Source organism: Microcebus murinus, chromosome 8 (genome assembly GCF_040939455.1).
Source record: "Microcebus murinus isolate Inina chromosome 8, M.murinus_Inina_mat1.0, whole genome shotgun sequence".
NCBI classification, from domain to species: Eukaryota; Metazoa; Chordata; class Mammalia; order Primates; family Cheirogaleidae; genus Microcebus; species Microcebus murinus.
In genome coordinates this window covers 1,509,733-1,531,971 of record NC_134111.1, presented here as the reverse complement: position 1 = coordinate 1,531,971, position 22,239 = coordinate 1,509,733, and the positions used below count along the sequence as shown (strand labels likewise).

Below are 22,239 nucleotides of genomic sequence, written 5' to 3'. Positions count from 1 at the left end.
TTAAAAATGAAAAGGTTTATATAGTTCCAACTCTTTAAACTGTCAAGTCATCCTTGTGTAATTTAAGATTAGTCACATTAGGGACACATTTTAAGCAGTCGAAAGCTATTTTTCTAATTTTGAAGCTGGTGTTGCAGAAAATGTGAAGATTTTGCTTCTCTTAGTGTTTATAAAGCAGGCTTATTTCAATAGAGTGTTTGCATATATTACTCATGTAACATTTTGGAGTGTTTTGGCATGCAAGAAAGCTTTAGAATGAGTTAAAACTGGTTGTGATTGTGACTAAATGAAAGTTAAGATCTGTTAGAAGAAGGCCGCCAGGCTTAAGAGTTATAGACTACCTACTTCATTCGGGCTCTCTTGGGTGTTCCTTGTGCAGCAGTAACTAGAAATGTCCTAACAGGTAGTTCCCCCTTCTTCCTGCTCTTAGGAATACCTGTAGTGGAAGGGTTATGCTGTGTGTGTAAGTCAAATGCCTGGAAGGAGGAAGCAGCCTCTGTTACTGCCCATGTCTTGTTATCAGGCTTCTTATGTGTGTTAGGGTTTGCTCTGCAACTGCTTTTCAGTTCATTTTCATTTTAAGGTTAGATAGAATTGTAATGCCAACATTATTTGAATTTCAAACATAGGGAAAATTAATGTAATGTCACAGAGGTAGAGGATTAGGATTGAAAAAAATCTGAAGTCCATTTTAAAATATTTTTTTACAGGTTCTATAGTTTAAAGGGCAATTTTTGTTTAATAAATTTGTCTTACGTAGACAGTTTGTTTTCCTGGATCCGCTCTGACAACAATTTTAAAGCAATAGTACGCCAGTGTAATAGAGTAATACTTTTCTCTATGTCTGTCTTCCACTGTATGTCTTTATCTTTGAAGTCTGTCTGATTGTATGGTGCAGAAATCCATGAATTGCTCCTAGTAGAATGCAAACATTGGTAGAGTTGGGATGGGGCAGTGCTTTCTTGGTAATGTCATACATTACTGAGAATTTCCAATGTTGATTATTCTAAAGAATATTGTATCTTGTATATTGTTGTTTCTGAGAGAAATAGAATTTAAGCCCCATGGAATTAGGTTTGTTGATATAAAATTTTAAAAGCCTTGTATTCTAGTATTTCATAATTATTCTGTGTGGGAACTTTGTTTAGATCATGGGTCATTTTTAAACTAGAGAAAGCAGTGATGAGTCTTTCATTTTAAAGATACTTTCCTTCTGATTATTATTGAGTTTTCAAGTTAAGTAATTTTTGCTGTCATCTTTTTAATGGTAAATCTGAGGTTTGTATATTCTGATGCAGGTGTCAATACATCCCTACAAATTCTGACAGTTGAATCATTTCAAATGGGAAACTTTTAAAAAGCATTGGGGTCCTTGGTTCACACCAAATCAAACTGGGAAATAGAATCTTAGGCAGATTGGTGATGGTGTGTTTTTTCTTTGCTTTTTTATTATGCAAATTGAAGAAGTACAACAATACAATGTACAGTGATATACCTAATGTCTTGATGTAAAGATTATTAGCATTTTGCTGTATTTGCCCTTTTTTGTAGAAATGTTTTATTAATAAGGCATTGTCATTTTTAATCTTTATGTACTTTTTACTATGTATCTGTAAAAAATTATATATTTATATGTAACCACAGCATTATCACTTTTTTTTTTTTGAGACAGAATCTTACTCTTTTGCCTGGGCTAGAGTGAGTGCCATGGCATCAGCCTAGCTCACAGCAACCTCAAACTTCTGGGCTCAAGCGATACTGCCTCAGCCTCCTGAATAGCTGGGACTACAGGCATGCACCACAATGCCCGGATAATTATTTGTATATGTATTTTTAGTTGGTCAATTAATTTCTATTTATGGTAGAGACGGGGTCTCGCGCTTGCTCAGGCTGGTTTCGAACTCCAGACCTAGAGCAATCCGCCTGCCTCAGCCTCCCAGAGTGCTAGGATTATAGGCGTGAGCCACCATGCCCGGCCTTTTTCTGTTTTTAGTAGAGACAAGAGATCTTTTGCTCAGGCTGGTCTTGAACTCCTGAACTCAAGCAATCCTCCCGCTTCTGCCTCCCAGAATACTAGGATTATAGGTATGAGCCACCTTGCCTGGCCTTAACTCACATTAACTGCCATGTGAGTTGTATTTAACTCATGCTAGTTTTGAGCCCAGGGCCTTGTGAAGCATATATCTCATGTCTGTTCAGTTTGGGAGCCACAAGAACTATTTTTCAAGTTACATATAACTCACACACACAAGACAATAAAAAACAACAAATTTGTCATTAAATTAGAAAGGATCATTTTGTTTTTGAAGTTTTTTTATTCTATTTCTGTAATAAAACATCCTGGCCCCAAGGAAAACAATTTTTTTCTAGTGTGGCTGTCTGTGTTAAAGAGATTTTTGGCCTTTGTTCACAGACAAATGTGTCTTATGTTACTGGCTTTTGCAGAGGAAACAGCAACATTTTCTTTATCAATTCTCCTGTATTTCATCCACCTGTAATTTTTTTTTTTAAACAGAGTCTTGCTCTCTTACCCAGGCTAGAGTGCAGTGGCATCATCATAGCTCACAGCAACCTCAAACCCCTGGGCTCAAGGGATCCTCCTGCATCAGCCTCCCGAGTAGCTGGGACTACAGGCAAGAAGCCACCACGGCCGCTAATTTTTTCTTTTTTTTTTCAGCTGGCCAGCTAATTTTCTATTTTTAGTAGAGACGGGGTCTCACTGTTGCTGAGGCTGGTGTCGAACTCCTGACCTCAAGTGATCCTCCTGCCTTGGCCTCTCTGAGTGAGTGCTAGGATTACAGGCATGAACCACCACATCTGGCCTCTACCTGTAATTTTTAATTCATTAGGATTTTTCAGTCACTTTGGGAAATATTTTTTAGTCTCTGGGGAAGTAAAAAATGCTTTCAGGAAACGTAACTTCTGGTTACTTTGAAACTTACTAGAATTCAAATGTGGTTCTATAAAATTTTTTAGTGGCAAGGATAGCGTAGAATTGTGTTATTAGTGGTCTAGACTGTGAGGTCATTATGGAAGAAGAGCCTCCTGGTGTTCAGTGCTTTATTTGGGTGGTTTGCAATTTCTGGCTATTGTGAATACTGTTATAAATATTCTTGTACAACTTTTGGTATAGTCATGTGTTTTTGCTTCTCTTGGGTTTATACCTAGGAGTGAAATTGTGGCGTCATATGGTAACCGTGTGTTTAACTGCTGTGCTATTCATGAGCTTCATAGCCTACCATATGATACTCCTGCTCAGCCCACATCTAAGGGTCTCTACATGATGGTTGTAACATAACCTATATCTCTGTAACTTTCTGTTGCTGATTACCTACATGTAGCTTAAGCTCCAGATAAGCCCCATTGCATAATATTCTGAAAATGCATCTTGTATTTCTTCATTTCTGTGGCTGGTTGGGATCCTGTCCATCGCTTATTAGAAATGATGGCTCTTGGCCGGGCGCGGTGGCTCACGCCTGTAATCCTAGCACTCTGGGAGGCCGAGGCGGGCGGATTGCTCAAGGTCAGGAGTTCAAAACCAGCCTGAGCGAGACCCCGTCTATACCATAAAAATAGAAAGAAATTAATTGGCCAACTAATATATATAATATAAAAATCAGCCGGGCATGGTGGCTCGTGCCTGTAGTCCCAGCTACTCGGGAGGCTGAGGCAGGAGGATCGCTTGAGCCCAGGAGTTTGAGGTTGCTGTGAGCTAGGCTGACGCCACGGCACTCACTCTAGCCTAGGCAAGAAAGCGAGACTCTGTCTCAAAAAAAAAAAAAAAAGAAATGATGGCTCTTTAATCAAGTTTTCCCAACCATTCCTCCCCTCCCCCCCCCCATTGAAATTTTGTTCTTCCCATTCAACCCTTGGAGCACTTTATTCTCTTGTGACTCTTTTGTTTTGTTTTGTTTTTGAGACAAAGTCTCACTCTGTTGCCCAGGCTAGAGTGCCATGGTGTCAGCCTAGCTCACAGCAACCTCAAACCTGGGCTCAAGCGATCCTCTTGCCTCAGCCTCCCGAGTAGCTGGGACTATGTGCCACCATGCCTGGCTGAGTTTTTCTATATATTTTTAGTTGGCCAATTAATTTCTTTCTATTTTTAGTAGAGACGGGGTCTTGCTCTTGCTCAGGCAGGTCTTGAACTCCTGATCTTGATCAATCCTCCTGCCTCAGCCTCCCAGAGTGCTAGGATTACAGGCGTGAGCCACCGCGCCCAGCCTTATTCTCTTGTGACTCTTAACAGTCTTTGCCTTGTATCACCATTATTAATTATAGGCCTGCACTGTCCAGTACAATAGCTGTCATCTACATGGGACTGTCTTAAGGAATTAAAGTTAAACTGAAAGTTCAGTTACCATATTTGAACCGCACAAGATACTTTCCATCTTGGCAGACAGTTCTGTTGGTCAGCGCTTCTCTAGATTGTCAACTTAGAACAGGGACTGTGATTTCTTGTTTGATTTTTCTCTATAAGGCCTTTGTATAGTGCTTTGCTTATCTTGAATTTAGTTAAGAAAATAAAATTAAGCCTGGGCACAGTACCTTACACCTATACTTCCAGTACTTTGGGAGACCAAGGTGGGAGGATTGCTTTGAGGCCAGGAGTTTGAAACCAACCTGGGAAACACAGAGAGACCTTGTCTTTACAAAATAAAAGGAAAAATTGCTGGATATGGTGGGTTGCACCTGTAGTCCTGGCAGTTCAGGAGGCTGAGGCATGATGATCTCTTGAGCCCAGGAGTTTGAGGCTGCAGCAAGTTATGATAGTGCCACTGCACTCCAGTCTGGGTGACAGAATGAGACCCCATCTTGAACTTCTGACCTCAGGCAGTCCTCTCACCTCAGCCTCCCAAAATGCTAGGATTACAAGCATGAGCCACTGTGCCCAACCCAAAACGAGACCCCATCTTCACTTTTCTAGAGATGGTAGTTGAATCAGATAAGTAGGTGCTGTATTTGAAAGGCTACACAGTTTTTATGTTGTAGATCTGCCAAGAATGGGTTAAAAGTGTAGGGGAATGGAGATAGACATTGCCAATTTGTATATTCTTCAACTGTGGCTTAAAACATGCATTTTTTTTTTTTTTTTTTTTTTGAGACAGAGTCTCGCTTTGTTGTCCAGGCTAGAGTGAGTGCCGTGGCGTCAGCCTAGCTCACAGCAACCTCAAACTCCTGGGCTCAAGCAATCCTGCTGCCTCAGCCTCCCAAGTAGCTGGGACTACAGGCATGCGCCACTATGCCCGGCTAATTTTATATATATATATCAGTTGGCCAATTAATTTCTTTCTATTTATAGTAGAGACGGGGTCTCGCTCTTGCTCAGGCTGGTTTTGAACTCCTGACCTTGAGCAATCCGCCCGCCTCGGCCTCCCAAGAGCTAGGATTACAGGCGTGAGCCACAGCGCCCGGCCAAAACATGCATTTTGATTGTCCTACTTACTTGCTATGCATTGCTATACTTGCTTTCTCTCTACTGTGATCTGTAGACCTGTGCTTTCCAATGCAGTATCGCCTAGCCACACATAGCTATTTAAATTGAAGTTAAATAAAGCTGAAAAATCAGATACTACATAAGCCACATTTTCCAGCTGCTCACTCGTCACTTGGCAAGTGGCTGCCATATTGGACAGCACGGAGAGAGGAGAACATCATTACTGTGGAAAGTTCATTTGGACAGTGCTGGTCAAGACTTACCATTTAGCTGTAGTTGTGGATGTCATGGCAAATTTGGCATTTGGCTTTGGTTTAGAAGGTTGAAAAAACTAGACAGTTGTTGAGATAATGAATGTCCTATTAACTGATGTTACTAATGTATTCCTAATTTAGGCCGGAACTTGTTATTACAGAGGCTAAGGATGTGACCTATTATATTATTCTTTGTGCTGGACTGCTTGGTTGTGAATATTCTAAATGAGTCAGGTGAGCTGAAAATTTGCAGTGATTTGTTTTTGTGTTTTGTCTTTGTAATGGAATTTGATACCTAGAGTGTTCTGAAGTGCACGTGTTTTTTAGAAAGTCAGTAGGTAGTTGCACCTTATTTTATACCAGACATTGTTACTGGTGGTGGAGATAACAACAATAAACAGAACCAAGTGCATGTTGCCAGCTTGCATGGACTACATTCTAGTTTGGGGGTGTGGGGAAGGCAGACACTAAACAAGGAAATAGATGCACAGTTTATCTTTTTTTTTTTAATTTAAAAACTAGATTATTTTTAGAGCAGTTTTAGGTTCACAGCAAAATTGAACAGAAGGTACAGAGAGTTCCATCCATTCTTTGCCCCCCACACAATGCTATTATTTTAAATTAAAGATTTAATTAAAGATTGCCCTAAGTTTTGCAGCTGTGTAAGTCAATGAGTGACTTGCCAGATAAGGAGCAGTGAGATCTCACACTTCAGGAACACATCGGGCGGTAAAATTCAGAAGAGCTTGCTGGAGATACTAACGAGAATCTTATTTGTGTTGGGAAAGGGTAGAATCATTGTTGTAGATAGACAAATTCTTGAACTTTTCAGGGAAAAAAAGACTTTGATAGAGCATTGAGTGGGTTAATAGAGTTGCTGGGCAGTAGCTACTTTGTCCTTTTTAGTAAAAATATATGTATATATTTAATGAAAGTTAAGAAATACAGGAAAGTACAAAAGGAACACTAAACCTACTTACTCCATCTAGAAACTATCATTGTTCATATTTTAATGTATTTCCTTCCAGACTTTTTTCTATTTGTGTCAGAGGTGCACGTGCCTATCCACTTAGGTGTGACTTTGGGATCACACTGGGTAATGCAATATAGTACCCTACTTTTTTTTTCACTTAACATTGTATCATTCCTATGTTTTTAAGTATGTTTTAAAAGGCAACTGGCATGACAATTCATGCTCCGGATATGTCTTGGTTTACTTAACTATTTTTCTCTGTTCCAAGAACATTTAGGTTATTTGTAGAATTTTCCCCTTGTTTTAAGTAGGGATATGAGGAGCACTTGTCCCCCCTTAGCTTCTGACAGGCTGAGGAGAGTTGTAAAGGAGAGTTTACAAAGTCCTGTTTGAGCAGCTGTCCGGACACTGGGTATTCCTTTTCTGTTCTGTGCTGGTTGGGAGCAGCATGAAGTGCATTGTTTTACCGTAGGAGAGAGAAAGGACTCTTGCTTCTGGCTGTTTAGGACTTATGCTGGAGAAAAAGCTGAGGACAAGAGCTTGGCTAAATCACTTTTTTTTTTCTCTTTTAGTTCTTGAAATCATGAATCCTGTTTATAGCCCTGGATCTTCTGGGGTTCCCTATGCAAATGCCAAAGGAATTGGTTATCCAGGTGAGCAAGTAAAATTTTGTTTTCATTATTGAACTTTGAACAGTTGGCATTCACTGTCATTAAGAATGCTTTCAATTTAAACCCAGTGGCTTAGACAAGGAAGAAAGTATATGGAACTGAAAAATCAAGAGATAGGACGGTATTGGGTCAAAGCTTGATCTGATGGCTCCAGCAGTTGGGTCCACGATCTAGTTTCTCTACATCCGGTTCTCAGCTTCATTTCCTCAGTATTGGTTCAGTGTTGGTCACAGGTCCCATTCCTCCCCATTATGGTATCTGTAAGGTTCAGCCCCTCTCAGTGGTCCCCTCTAGGAGCTTGTTTATCTCTGCCATACAGAAAAGCCCAGTGGGGCTTCTTGTTCCCTATCCAAACCAGTCTTGGGCTTTATTCTGATTGAACTCAGCTTCCATCTCTGGGCCATGGAGGGCATTCTACTCACTGACTTGGGCCTGAACCGTGTTCTTCACCCTTAGTGGAGTCAGCTAGTCAAACATGGGCTGTGAGGGAGGGAGGAAGGAAGTAAGGTAAAAATTGGGGGCATAGGAGCTGGTTGTCAAAAATAGCAATTGGTTTTCCTAACTGGTGACTTTGAACAGAAGTAGTTATTTATAGTGTGTTATAGTTTCATTTTGGCTTTTGATAATGTGGTGGAAGAGATAACCTTAAAACCTGTTACTACAAAACCCTTAGAAAATGGAATAAAACATTTTACAAATGTATAACTTAAGTTGTAGAAGGTAAGAGAAATACCTGGGGTCAAATATGAAGACAATGTAAAAATCCAACTTATTTGGCTGTTGAGCTAATTAATGTTGTGCCTGTCCTGGGTACTTTTGCTGTTGGTTTTTTGTTTCTTTCTTTATTTTGAGTTGGAGTCTCGCTATGTTGCCCAGGCTGGTCTTGAACTCTGGGACTCAAGTGATCCTCCTGCCTCAGCCTCCTGAGTAACTGGGATTATAGGTGTGTGACACTGTGCCAAGTTTATTTGTGGGTTTTAATAACCCATATAGGGATAGAAAGTGAGGCTTAGTGTCTCCTTGTGAGACAGGGAGTCAGTCTGGTCCCTTTAGAAGGTGATTCTCCAGCGAAGAGGTAGACTAAACAGTCCATTTGTTCACTGGCTTCACAAGGAAGCTTGTGTCTGTTTGGGTTCTGGGAAGGGGGAAATCTTTTCTAAGAATTTGTAGCCATTCAGGGATGTTTGAGGCTCTAGTTTACATTACTTGTACTTCCTGGGGGGGGGGGTCTAGAAGTTGAGAAACTAACATAAAAACTATGCTGCAGACTGCATTATCCTAGAGTATCTGACCAACCACACACAGCGGAGTTGCTATGGAGGCACAAGTTCTCACAAGCAGAGTGGTGCCTGCTGGTGTGTGAATTATAACACACAGGACACTATCCATCAAGTTGGAATTGCCAGCCAGGACAGATAGGAATGGAACCCTCACGTAGAAACCATGTCACACCAAAAAAGTTTAGAATAATTGCAGATGTTAAAGAAAGAATCAGCAGAAGAGAGGAACAAAGATGCTGAGGATAAAAAGAAGCAACCAGAACTTTTCATTTTGACACTTGTTTGATTTTTGTTGTGAAAAATAACATCCTTATTCTTTCAGATGCATGGTTTTTGCTCTCAGATCTTTTATAGAGCAATTTTTATGAAACTATGGATAGGTCAAAAATTTGTGTTATTTTTGACTATGAGTTCTGTTGTGGAACAAATGCTGCGCAGACAGCTTGAAGTATCAGCAAAGTGGGAAGGATGTGGCTAATGAACACAGAATACGTTGATGGTTCCAGAAATCCTGTTTTGTTGATTTTGATCTTGAAAATGATGCACATGGGCGGCCTGACACCAAAGTATTGATGGGCTGAAAGCTGTAGTGAAGTGAATCCATCTCAGTCTATGCGTGAATTAGCAGTAAGCTTTGAGGTTACTATTCCAACCATATTGGACCATTTGAAACAAACCAGCAAGGTAAAGAAGCTGGATAGACGGGTTCTGCATGAATTAAACAAGCATCAGAACGGAAATCCTATTGAAGCTTGCCTTTCTTTGCTGTCACTACATAAAGGTGAACCATTTCTATACCGTATTATTACGGGTGATAAGAAATGGATTCTTTTTGACAATCTGTTTGGTGGTCCACTACAGCTTCATGAAACCTGGTCAGTTGATACAGCGGATGTCTACTGCAACCAATTGGATGAGATGATGAGAATGCTTGCAATGAAGCAGCCGAGATTGGTCAACAGAGACAAACCAATCCTTTTGTAAGACAACGCTCAACTACATTTCATGCAAACAGTGCTGTTGCATGTTTGCCTACAGAGGCTGGACTTGGAAACTCTCCATCATCCACCGTATTCACCAGATCTTGCACCAACTGGCCACCACTTCTTCCAGGCTTTGGACCACTTCTTACAAGGAAGAATATTCCATTCTCAACAAGCTTTCGAAAACACCATTTGTGATTTCATCGCCACTCACTTGCTTTCTAGGATTCTTTGCTGCTGGGGCAAACAAACTATCATTAAGATGGCAAAACTCTGTCGATAGTGTAGGTGCATACTTTGAGTCATTATACTGCTTCCTGTTTGAAATACAATAAACTATTGATTCAAAGTTGGACTTTTATATTTAATGACCTAATAGTAATGTAATTACTGATAAAATTGGATTTATATGTACCATCTTACCACCAAAACCCATGTGTGTGTCTCTGTCCTCCAACCATGGGCTTCTGTTCAGGGAAGAGGGCTGGCCTCTTGCCCATGCTGAGAATTGACAAGTGCCCCCAGGTCAACAAGTCCATGTATTCTAATTTCTCCTTTGTTACACAGATACTAGTGGACACTGGAATGGGGCTGGGAATGGAAACATTTTTTGAGAGGGAAAATTGCTGGGAGGGTGTGTGTGTGGGAGGGGGGACAGGAAGCAGGGGGATGTGGGAGGGGGGACAGGAAGTAGAATTGGGGAGGGAGAGCCTCAGACTGCTGAAGTCTCAGCCAGCCTCCATGGAATACTCTGGAGCAAGGACTGGCAGTTGGAGGAGACCTGCATTAGGCATGGAGGGCTTGGAAGGCAGGTGCTGCTGGAGGCTGCCTGGCCCATGCACTCCTCATGGCTGAACAGCAGGTTCTTTCTAGAAGAGAGATACAGGTGGTGGTATTCACTTGCTTTGTCAACTTAATGTATGCTAGGAATCATTTCACAGCAGTTCACAGAGGTCTTTTTTATTTATTTACATAATACTCCTGCATAACCCTTCATCTTGTGAGGTTTCCATGGTTGATTCAACCAGTTTGCTTGTGATGGGTGTTGGAGTCAGTTGGAAGTATTTGTTATTCTATTCCTGCTGCTGTGAACAGCCTTATGCTTATGTTGATTGTGTTTGTGGGAATTATCTTCAGGGTGGATTCCTGGAGGTGGGATTGCTGGGTCAGAGATCAAATGCATATGCATTTGTTAAGGTACTGCCCAGTACTCTTGCATGGTGTTTTCCCTGTTTTGTATTCCTACTAGAAGTTTATGAAACTGTTTCCCTAAACCTTGCTAACAAAATATGTCATCCAGCTTTTGAACGTTTGTCAGTCTGTGAGAAATGGTATTATTATAGTTTGTAGTTCTATCTGTCCATGTCCATTGATATTTTTTTCTGTTGGGTTTTTATTCTTAGTTATTTATATATTATTTTAAGTTATTTATATGTTAAGTATATTAGCCCTGTAAGTAATTTGCAAATATTTTCTCTGAATTTGTCTTTTTTTTTTTTTTGAGAAAGAGTCTTCACTCTGTTGCCTGGTCTAGAGTGCCATGGTGTTAGCCTAGCTCCAGCAACCTCAAACTCCTGGTCTCAAGCGATCCTTTTGCCTCAGCCTCCTGGGTAGCTGAGACTATAGGCACGCACCACCATGTCCAGCTAATTTTTAGTTGTTTAGCTAATTTCTTTCTATTTATAGTAGAGACGGGGTCTCACTTTAGCTCAGGCTGGTCTCAAACTTCTGAGCTCAAGCAGTCCTCTCTCCTTGGCCTCCCAGAGTATTAGGATTACAGGCATGAGCCACCACACCCTGCCTGAAGTCTTTGTTTTCATAAAGTGATCAGTCTTATAAAAATGATGAGGATTTAGGGTCTCTTCAGTCCCTAGCTCTAGGGGAGTCTGACCATTCCATCCTCCCCATGTTAGAAGGGAGCTAGCTAGAGTGGATGCTGAGGAGACAATCTCAGTATCCTCTGGGGATGAATGTGGCCAGAACGATTGACAAGAACAGCAAGAAACAGTGGTTTTTAATCCTGTTGCTTGGAACCCTGCAGATTAGCTATCTGTAGAGAATAAGAAAGAAAAGAAGCTGGTCCTACACCCAAGGCAAGCTGGAGCAGAGAGTTGATGGGATCCTGTCAGAGCTGCCCCTGTGAGTTTTGTGCAGCTCAGGTAGAAGCAATTGGAGTAGAGATTGTGAGGCAAGCCCCACCATGGCTTGGGTTAGGGTGGCGGCAGAGAGGCTGGGGTGTGGCTGCTGGGAGGAAAGTGGGGAGGAGCAGAGGCTTCCCAGGAGATTGGGTGATTGACTCCCCATACCAGAGACTGGGTATGTAGTGACATCTTGTTGCTGGTGGATAATTATGCTATTTTAAATACATGTTGTGTGTGTTTTCTGTTTCATCTTAGAATATGCTAACTCATTGTTAGAAAGTTGAGATAGGAAGGGCTAAGCAGACATAACACAAATTTTCCAGGGACCCTTAAACACAAGTGCTAGCAAACAAGTTCAGAGCAAACATTTCCTATGAGAATTTACTGGTAGAGTTTATGAGAACAGATGAGGAATTTGGATTTTGTAGAAATTACTGTAAAGGTCTGTAGGATATGATCTTGGTCAGCAGTGCTTCAAACTTTTTTTAAACAGTGAAACCATTGAAAAAAAAATTCTCACTGGTTTCCTGGTATCTAAACTGTGTCAGGGCAGCAGCTGTGGGGGACTGAGGGCAGCTGCACAGCCTGCCTGGCCGCCTTCTGCTTTGCAGCCAGGGCTCTGAGGACTTTCTTGGGTCTGTAGAACACTGTGGCTTTCAAGTGGCCATTTTAGGTCTGTTTCTAGTGGAGTCTGCCCTTGATATCAGAATGAGTGAACTTGATTAAATATTTGACCACCACTGACTAATTAAAGAGGGTGAATGGGAAAGCGAGAATCTAGGAGGGACACCCGAAGTAGCTTCTGCTGAGGTAGAACAGGTTCTGTTTCCAGACTGAAAAGCAACTTTGAAGCAAGGACAATAGATGAGCACTGGGCACACATAAGAATTCCTGGTGGCCAGTGGGGCTGAAGATTCCTGTTCCCATGGAAACCTGCAAGCCAATTGGGAGGCTGGGTAGTACAAGGGCATCCAGGTTGGGGGCACTGTAGGGATGGATTCAGGCTGCAAGCTTTATTCAGAACCTGTAAAAATCCACTTACAAGGATTTTCCCGTTGGAATTCTACTCTGTGCCCCCTACCCTGAGTTTTCACCTCACCCTTAGGATTTCTTCCCTTTGGTCGCTTAAGGGATCATGATACCACCTTCAGTAACCTGGTCTAAGTGCCCTAAGAGACACCTTTCTCTGGACCTCCTCAACACAATTTCTTTCGAAGACTGCTCTATTCCTTCAGCTTTACTCACCTGGTGAATGAATAGAAATACAAGAGTTACAGCTTCTCACAGCTACTCAGGATGGCAGTCAAGGCTAGCAAACCTAGGTCATCTCATTGTCTCTGTGCCCTAAATATAAAGAAGGCATTCTGTGCCTGGTGTGGTGGCTCATGCCTGTAATCCTAGCACTCTGGAAGGTTAAGGCAGGCGGATCTCTTAAGCTCAGGATTTTGAGACCAACCTGAGCAAGAATGTGACCCCATCTTTACTAAAAAAAATAGAAAAATTATCTGGGCATTGTGGCACATGCCTGTAGTCCCAACTACGTGGGAGGCTGAGGCAGGGGGATCACTTGAACCCAGAAGTTCAAGGCTGCAGTGAGCTGTGATGATGCAATTGCATTCTACCCAGAGCAGCAGAGAGACTCTGTCTCAAAAACAAACAAACAAACAAACAAAAAAACCAGACATTCTAATGCCCCGGGTGTCATGAGTGACACCTTCTGTACTGTGAACCAGGGGGTCAGACAGAAGAGAAGTAAGGGTCTCATGGGTTTCTGGGCCCTGTGGAAGGCCAGGGCAGGCAACTGAAGTCCTTCTGCTGATGAATACCTGGGGGGCCAGGATTCTGCCTCTGACACTGAATGTCTTACTTGATGTTTCTTTTGAGTTCACGTTATGAATTATTAGTGGTTGAGGTTTAGTCTTACTAAGAGTTTTCATTTGTATTAATAAAGATCAGCTTGATTTCATGTGGTGGATTGTAATCGTTTCCCCTATTTCCATGTATCTTCAATGTCAGAGCCCCTTTTGTAAGAACACCGAAGCTTAATGGCATTTACAGACTGGGTTTATGATTGGTGTCTTAGCCATTTTCTGCTATTATAACAATAACACAGACTGGGTAATTTATAATGAACAGAAATTTGTTTGGTTCTGGAGGCTGGGAATTCCAAGAGTATGGTGCCAACATCTGGTGAGGGCTTTCTTGCTGCATCGTCCCACAGCAGAATGCTGACAGGCAAGCAAGTCCGTCATAGGAAAAGGGGGCTGAACTTGGCCTTTGTACCAGGAACCTGTCCCAGGATAACTAACTCACTATTATTGTAGGTTATAATTAATGTAATAATTCCTTCATTAATTGCATTATGAAGGCAGAGCCCCATGACCTACTCGCCTATTCAAGGTTCCACTTCTCAATAGTGTTATGATGACAGTTAAATTCACCATGAGCTTTGGAGGGGACATTTAAACCATATCATCTGGCTACACTGAATTGGAAAAATTGGGGATTACAACTTAAGAATATGAAGAAACCTGAAATGAATTTAGAAGTTTTAAACAGTGCCTTATAGCAAAAAATAGTAACTTTTAATTGAAAATATGTAATAACATAGGATATATCTGCATTCAGTGAGGATGAGTGACCTTAAAACACCTTTTGCTGCTCACTATAGCAGGAAGAACAGGCCCTTGAGTCCAAGTTAGACTTGAATCTTGGTTCTTCCAGACTTTGACAGTGAGACCAGATGAGAGTAACAGGACCTAGCATATGGTATCTCTTAGCACTCTTATTAATTACTCTTGCAAAGTAATAAATCATGTGATTAGAGTCAGGAATAAAATTGCCAGAAGTGTTGGGGATTTTCTGACTCCGATGTGGTTTTGTTTTGTTTTGCTTTGTTTTTTGTTTTTGGCATGATTATGATTTTGCTGTTCATGACAATAGACTTCTCAGTTTCTGCCAAATTTTTCTAGTTGTAGAAAGTTGTAAGCATTTACTTACAGGTTTAAAAGATATGATCATGATTGTAACCCGTCAATATTCTAAGGAAAGAAGACAACTAGAGAGAAACTGTTGGGCACATGTAGGTAGCACTGTGGAGTTCTGGTGAAGAAGGTAAGAGCAAGTTTGGGGAACTCTTCCATATCACTTCTTCAGTTGATGACATTACATTGTTCTGTGTTTTTCTTCAGCTGGTTTCCCCATGGGCTATGCAGCCGCAGCTCCTGCCTATTCTCCTAACATGTACCCTGGAGCGAATCCTACCTTCCAAACAGGTACGTGTTGGGTGATAAAATGCTTTGTCTGTGCAGCTAGGGGAGAAGGTAAGGGGGGTGGGTTTGAGAAGAGTGAGTATAGAAGTAGGATTTGGGATTGAGTTAACTTCTCAGTTCAGTTAATTAGACTGTTGATAAGAACAATACCAGCTTAACTCTTATTGCAGGTAAAGCTTTAGATACCCTGTTTCTTGTGTCCTCCCACAGCATGAATCTTTATTCTAATCACTAGGTTGTTAAAGGTAACTCCTTGTGCTAGAACATCCGTTCATTAAATAATGGTGTCTTCTAGAAACTGAAAACTGCCATGCTAAGAGATGGAATTTTTATGTTGCTAATGTTTTGGGGCATAATTTCTGATTTTTCTATACAGTATGTTAGCACTTTGATTATATTTTAAAAAAAAAGTCTTATTTTCTCTGTGAGGTCCATAAGAATATTTTAAGATGTTAGAAATCACTGTTAAAACAGAAAGTGGTGGCCCACGCTGTGACCTGAAGGCTCAACTTGGCCTCGAGGCCTTACTCATGGGACTACTGGTGCAGTTCCTTTGTCCCTCCTACGGTTCATTTTGACAAAAGAGGAGATGGCAAAGGTCTTTTCCCCAAATTATTTCTATTTTGTTAATCATAAAATTCTGCCTTATATTCTAAACTTATATCCATCTCTTTTTTTCCATTTCCAGTATGACCACCACTGTTCAGCCCTTAGCCCATACCCAGAGAAGAACCTTCGGGCCATGGTCTTCCTGTTCCCAGGCATCTTTCCCCGGGTTAATGCTCCTTCCCATTTAAACCAGAGTGGTGTTCCCAGATGAAGTTTTTCTTAATGGTTTCCCACAACTATAAAGACACAGTTAAGCGAAGAGTTTCCACTTTAAATTCCTAGCTCTTTGCCACATTGGCTTGTTTATTCTCCTCAGAGCGGTTTTTCTTTTGTGTTCCTGCCTCTAGTTTTTTCACACTTTTCTCTCCCACCTGGGCTAGACGCCCCTGCTGCTTTGCACCTGTCTTTTGAGTCTGTTATGGAACATCTCTTCCCTGGGATCAGTAGTTACATGCTGTCACTCGCTGGATTCTTTAATGGCTATAATGGTACCACCTTTCTCCTTTTGTAAAACATCTCAGATTGTTTAACTTTTTTAAAAAAAGTTGTCTTCAGGTATATGTGACATAAGAAACTGCACATACTTAACCACTTCAGTACCAGCGTCAACTATAGTTGATAGCCACAGATGAAGTCGCACAGCGACTTTAGCCAACAGCTGTGATATGACTTTTCTAATTTTTCATTTATCAAAATAAAATTATGAACATTTAAAAATAACATAATAAAAACATATATGTATATGTTACCTATTCTGATTTACATTACAAGTAAAGCTGCCTGTGAAGTAAAACAAGCTTTCAGTGCTTTAAAGCTTTCTTTATCACACAATAGCAAAATGGATTCATTGTCAGTGCACAGCACAAACTATTGTATAGACTATGAGTGCTGGCTGTGGGCAAGGTTTTGCACCCAGTGAGTGCCCTACCTAAGGTGGTTAATAACAAAAGTAATCCCTCCCCGTAGGCAGCCTTTTTTTTTTTAGGCTCGGGAACCATGTGTACCCATTGTTTAGCTCCCACTTAACTCCCTGGAACTCATACTGCATTTATGTGGTGTCTTTGACCATTATCATTTATTAAACCTCCAGCCTCCCCCCCAGCTGGTGGGATCTCTTAGCATTTTCTGACACCTGAGCTGTTTGTTCCGTGTGTTGTGATTTTTTGGTGAGCTCATTTTGAAGCCCTCCCTTCTCTCCAATTTGGACTGCCTGCCCTCCGGGCCAGACCCTGGAGTCATTCTTCCCTATCATCCCAGAACTTGCTTTTGCCTTTCCTTTCTGTTGGAGTCCTTGTCTATTTTCTTAGTTTACTCTTCAGTTGGTTTTGTTGGAGGATTTTCTTCAGTAACTACCTGGGAGAGTATGGGGAAGTCATAATTTAGTGATTTTTCCATGTCTGAAAACATTTTATTCTGCACTCACACACACTTCATTAACAGTTTGTCTGGATATACCGTGTTTCCCCGAAAATAAGACAGTGTCTTATATTTATTATATTTATATTATATTTATTTTTCCTCAAGACACCCTAGGGCTTATTTTCAGGAGATGTGTTATTTTTTCACATATGGTACAACAATATACATTTATTCAAATATAGTTAAGTCGTCTTCTTCTGGAACATCATCATAACTCTCCAAACCCTGAATTCCATCCTGAATTTCTTGCGACTCTATTTCCTTTAGAACCATTGACCCCAATCTCTCATGTCAAGCAATAGAGCTCTCATGGGGCAGATGAGAAGGGCTGCTTGTCTTCTTTACCACTCGGCGACGATGAGATGTTGTCCAGATGCGCTGTGTGGCCACGCCCATCACTAGGCCTTATTTTCAGGGCTTATATTGCGCAAATGCTTAGAAATCCTGCTAGGGCTTATTTTATGGGTAGGTCTTATTTTCAGGGAAACATAGTAGACTTCTAGGCTACATCATTTCTCCCATAATTTGGGGGGCTTTGTTCAATAATTTTCCACTTTCCATAATTACTGCTAAGAATTGAGATACCTGTTGGTGCTTGCTTCAGTGTAACCTGGGTTACACCTAGGTTTTGCTACTCTGTAGTATTTTTGCCTCTAGTGTTTAGAAATTTCATGAGGGTGTGTTTTGGTATAGCTTTTCCTTCCTCAGATGTACTTTCATGCTTTGGGATTTTTCAAATTTTCTAAATAAAATGTCTTTTATACTCAAAAATATTATTTAAAAAATCTGTGTGGTACACAGTACTTTTGAAAAAAATTGACCCATTCAAAAAAATGTTTCTGGCACCTGAACAGTTAGCATTCTGAGAACAGTGGCATTGTGCATGTCTTTTTCCCCTGAGAGGGCTTAGCCAGTGGTCACTGATGTTCGGTGAGTGTGGAAAGAGAAAGACCCCGCACTGAATAAGTTTGGTTTTGTATTGTGAATGGTACAAGTTTAAACATTATTTCAGGGAGGCAATGTCTGTTTTGAGTACTGTGAAGTAAGAGTGTGTGTGTGTGCGCGCGTGTGTGCACACATTTAAGTTTGTAAAATTCCTGTTGAATTACTCTGGAAGGATAGTGGACCTAGGACTATGTGGAAAAATAAGGAAGGTGACTAGCACACACCAAGTCTTAAATTGACAGGGAGTTATGTTTTTCTTGAAACTGATTTGTGTTAAATGCTGGATAGAAAGCGATGTAACAGTCATGTCTAAACACAAGACAAAAAAAAATGTTTTCTGGTCAGCATTGGAACGCAGTTCACTGTCATAAGAATAAACAGTAAAATAATATTAAATACATATTTAAAAACCATTGTTCTATTTAATAGAAATAGCCAGTGACTGTTTTCTCAACATTTTATTGTAAAAGTTTTCAAATGTACAGAAAATCTGAAAAAATTTTACAGTGAACATCAATATATAGATTGCCGAGATTCTGCAGTTAAACTTCATAGAATCAACTTTTGCAAGTAACGTTTTACTTGTAACACATACTCATTCCTCCATCCATCTTTCAGTTTATCTTATTTTTTGATGCGTGTCATTTTACAGTAAACTGTGAGCCTCTGTATACTTAACTTCAATAACTTCAGCATGAATATCATTAATATTTGTTTGTAGTTCCTTTGGCTTTGTTTTTAGGTAATTTTTACATATATGAAATGCACAAATAAGTGTACCCTTCACTACATTCTGACAGATGCATATACATGCTGGCTTCTTCAAGTTATCTCTTGCTTTAGCAGAGCCTGCGTGTGAGGCAGGCATTGTCAAAGACACCTTGGGTGAGTGGGAGTCCTAGTGCAGTTGGAAGGATTTCTGCAGCAGGAGGCTTCTGGTGGAAGACAAGGAGGACCTTGTAGGTTGACCTGTTGTTGATTATGTACCCTAAGGAAATAATCAAGGAATGGAAAAGGGCTTTACTCTATAGTATATGTGAGGAGCCAAAAGAGTGCTTCTGGCTCAGAGAACCCATCTGGAGAGCTGTATCCCACCTCTACCTCAGTTTGGTTTTACACTCTGTATTCTTGGGGTTTGCTTAGGTTGGCAGCTTCCATCTTTTCAGTCCAAGCTCTTTGTCCAGTGTGGACAACGATATGGTCCTGGACTTCTTGTAGGAATATTGATGTATCTTTTAGAGGATCTCTTTCCTCCAGTTTTCCCTCCAGGTTGTGAATTCATTGTTTTGATATTTTCAGTTCCTCAAACAGCTCCTCCTGTTTCCTCATTCTCTTTTGTGAATCAGTTTATTGTGTAGAACCATAACTTTGTGTTGAGTCTGTTGGCTGTATATATTGAACAGCAGCATGTTTTATCTTTGTTCTTCCAACCTGTGCCTAACTTCCAGGCTGTCTTCCAGATCAGATGCTGAAGAGTCAGGCCTCCTGATGGCTTTTTTAAAGGCTCAGCAGGATTTTACATTCATCTTCTGGGAGTACATGGGGACATATGGCTATCGATGGGTGTCATTCAGTTAGCTTTCTCACTTGTTTGAGCTCCTGTGTGACTGTTATTTCGATGGAGATCCCCGCCCCGCCCCTCCCCATCTCAAGACAGAGTCTCACTTTGTTGCCCAGGCTAGAGTGCCTTGACGTCAACCTAGCTCACAGCAACCTCAATCTCCTGGGCTCAAGCAATCCTACTGCCTCAGCCTCCCAGGTAGCTGGGACTACAGTCAGTGGGTCACCATGCCTGGCCAAATTTTTTTGTATATATATTTTTAGTTGGTCAGTTAATTTCTTTCTATTTTTAGTAGACATGGGGTCTCGCTCTTGCTCAGGCTGGTTTTGAATTCCGGACCTTGAACGATCTGCCCACCTCGGCCTCCCAGAGTGCTAGGATTACAGGCGTGAGCCGTTGCACCCAGTCACGATGGAGATTTTTTGATTAGCTTAGACCCTTTCTCAGTTGTATCATCATCTGAAAGTATTATATTTTTTCACGTTATTTATTGTAAAAAAATTTTTAAATACAGAAAGGTTGAGAGAACGGTACAGGGAATGCCCACAGTATCAACCACTTAGAGTCGCTGGTTTACCATTGTGCCATATTTGCTTTATCTATATAAGGATGAGGGTGTGGGTGGTTTTTGTTTTTTTTCCCTCCTGAACCAATTCAGAATTTTACACAGCCTTTGAGTCCCTTGTCTTGGGGACTTCAGTGTGACCCTTTCAAATATAACAGTGAGGAAACAGCAATTCCCTAATTTTAGTCAATAGTTCATACTCAAATTTGCCCAGTTTATCCCCCAGTTTGTTTGTTTTTTAATTTTTGGAACCAGAATCTATTCAACATTACATGTTGCATTGGTTTATAAAGTTAAATTTATGCCTCATCTCTTTTTTAAGTCATAACAAACTAACATTTTAGAATAATTGTCTTTAAAATAATTTTTATTAGGAAAACTTTCAAGTACTATATAGAAGTACACCAGAATATATTTCCCACTTACCCATCACCTGGCTTTAGCAGTTATCAGCGTATAGCTGATCTTTTTCATCTGTCTTCCCACCACTTTTCACTATTTTATTTTGAAGCAAATCTCAGACATTAATGTTTTAGTCATTAATGTTTTAGTATTACCTTTAAAAGATAAATATAACCATATCACTGTCACACTTGAAAAATATTTTTTTTGTAAAAATATATTTATTACATTTTTGAAACCTTAATAAGCTTTTGAAACCTTAATATAAATGTGATTTGTGATAGGCTTTTACAAATACTGAAAATAGCTTCCAGATCCTCTTTCTTCTTTAAGGATCTTTGGAGATTCATAAGAACTACTGATTTGATGATTGCAAGTTGTTATGGAGGAAGAAGAAAATTCAACAGTTTTAATTCATATTAAATTAAAAGTCTTGATTATTCTTACTTTTTCACAAAATATTCATATAGTCTTTAAAAGATGTGAAAAACATTTTTGCATTTAGATAAACATCTTAAAATATAAGGTAAGACTACGAAGCAGCGTGACAGGGTTTTCTCTGTCATTTGTTAACTGAATTAGAAGGCAATCTACAGAATTCCAGAACTGTTGAGGAGAAAGTATCATTTTCATTTACAATCGAGATAAACTAAATTCAACAAGGAATCAAGGGATCTGGGTTCCAGTTGCCATTTTGCACAGTATGACCTTGAATAAGTCTCTCAACTTCTGGATGTCAGAAGCCCCATCACAGATGAAAGGTCAGGTCATCTTGAATACCCTTTCCAGCTCTGTTATTTTGTAATGCCATGAAATCAGAATAACATGTTCCAGGCTGTTTGGGGTCAGAAATTTTAGAACCTATATTAATAATGAACAGTACTTTAAAAATTTCTACTTTTTTGAATCTTATTTAAATATATACATATTTTCCCATGTTCTTCTGTGCATTCAAATATGTTTTCCTGTTTAACAGACTCTTCATCATGAGCAATAAAGAAGGTTCTCAGTGATGCATTTTTCATTTCTTGCTTTTATTCCTTTTTGGCTTCCTTTTTTAACTTCTCCAAGATCTCTTCTGGAGTTGTGGAGGCCAAAAGTTTCACCACGTTTTCATGAGATTTACCACCGTTATCCAAAACCATATCACTCTTCCTGAGTTCTGAGACCTTGGAAAGATACTGATAGAGCTCGGCATCAGCCTCTCCCTCCGTCGGAGGAGCCGCAGTAGCTACACTCACGGCCTCTGCTGTCAGATCTGTTTTGTTTGGAGCCAGGTTTGGCATGGATGGCTATGGTGACACAACCTTTAGGATCAACAGCCACAGGAGCTAAGGCAGGAAGTGGTCTCTCTGGTTCCTTGCTCTGGCTCTTACCCTTGTTCATCGCACCAGCCTTCTTAGGCATCTCGGCACCAGAAGGGAGCTGAGCTGAGCTGAGGCCTGAGCGCCTAGCGCTGCCCCGAGCTGCCTCAGCCCGCGGCCGAGCCGCAGCATCACGGCCAGGGAGGCGCAGGGCAGGGCTGAAAAATAGTTCTTTAATACTGTCAAAAATACAATCAATTACAGCAGTATCAAGTTCATGTTTCCAGTCGCCTCATCTGTGTCATGAATATTTTTTAATTGTATGATAAGGGAGGGGGCCCTGTTGGTTTGTTGTTTTTTTTTTGTTTTTGAGACAGAATTTCACTCTCTTGCCCAGGGTTGAGTGCTGTGGCGTCAGCCTAGCTC

General features: G+C 40.6%; 1 protein-coding gene across 4 annotated transcripts in view; it reads left to right on the top strand.

Annotated features, from left to right (window-relative positions):
- Positions 1-22,239, top strand: part of FAM168B (family with sequence similarity 168 member B) — a 33,369-nt gene that overhangs the window by 958 nt on the left and 10,172 nt on the right. For 3 of the 4 annotated variants that reach the window (XM_076005420.1, XM_012751720.3, XM_076005419.1), the window contains exons 2-3: positions 7,234-7,314; positions 14,928-15,011. In XM_076005420.1, the coding sequence (XP_075861535.1) occupies positions 7,245-7,314; positions 14,928-15,011 (154 nt within the window). In that variant the 5' untranslated portion in view covers positions 7,234-7,244. Of the gene's footprint in view, positions 1-5,108; positions 5,923-7,233; positions 7,315-14,927; positions 15,012-22,239 lie in introns of those variants that run through there. The other variant, XM_076005418.1, reaches the window with a different exon arrangement.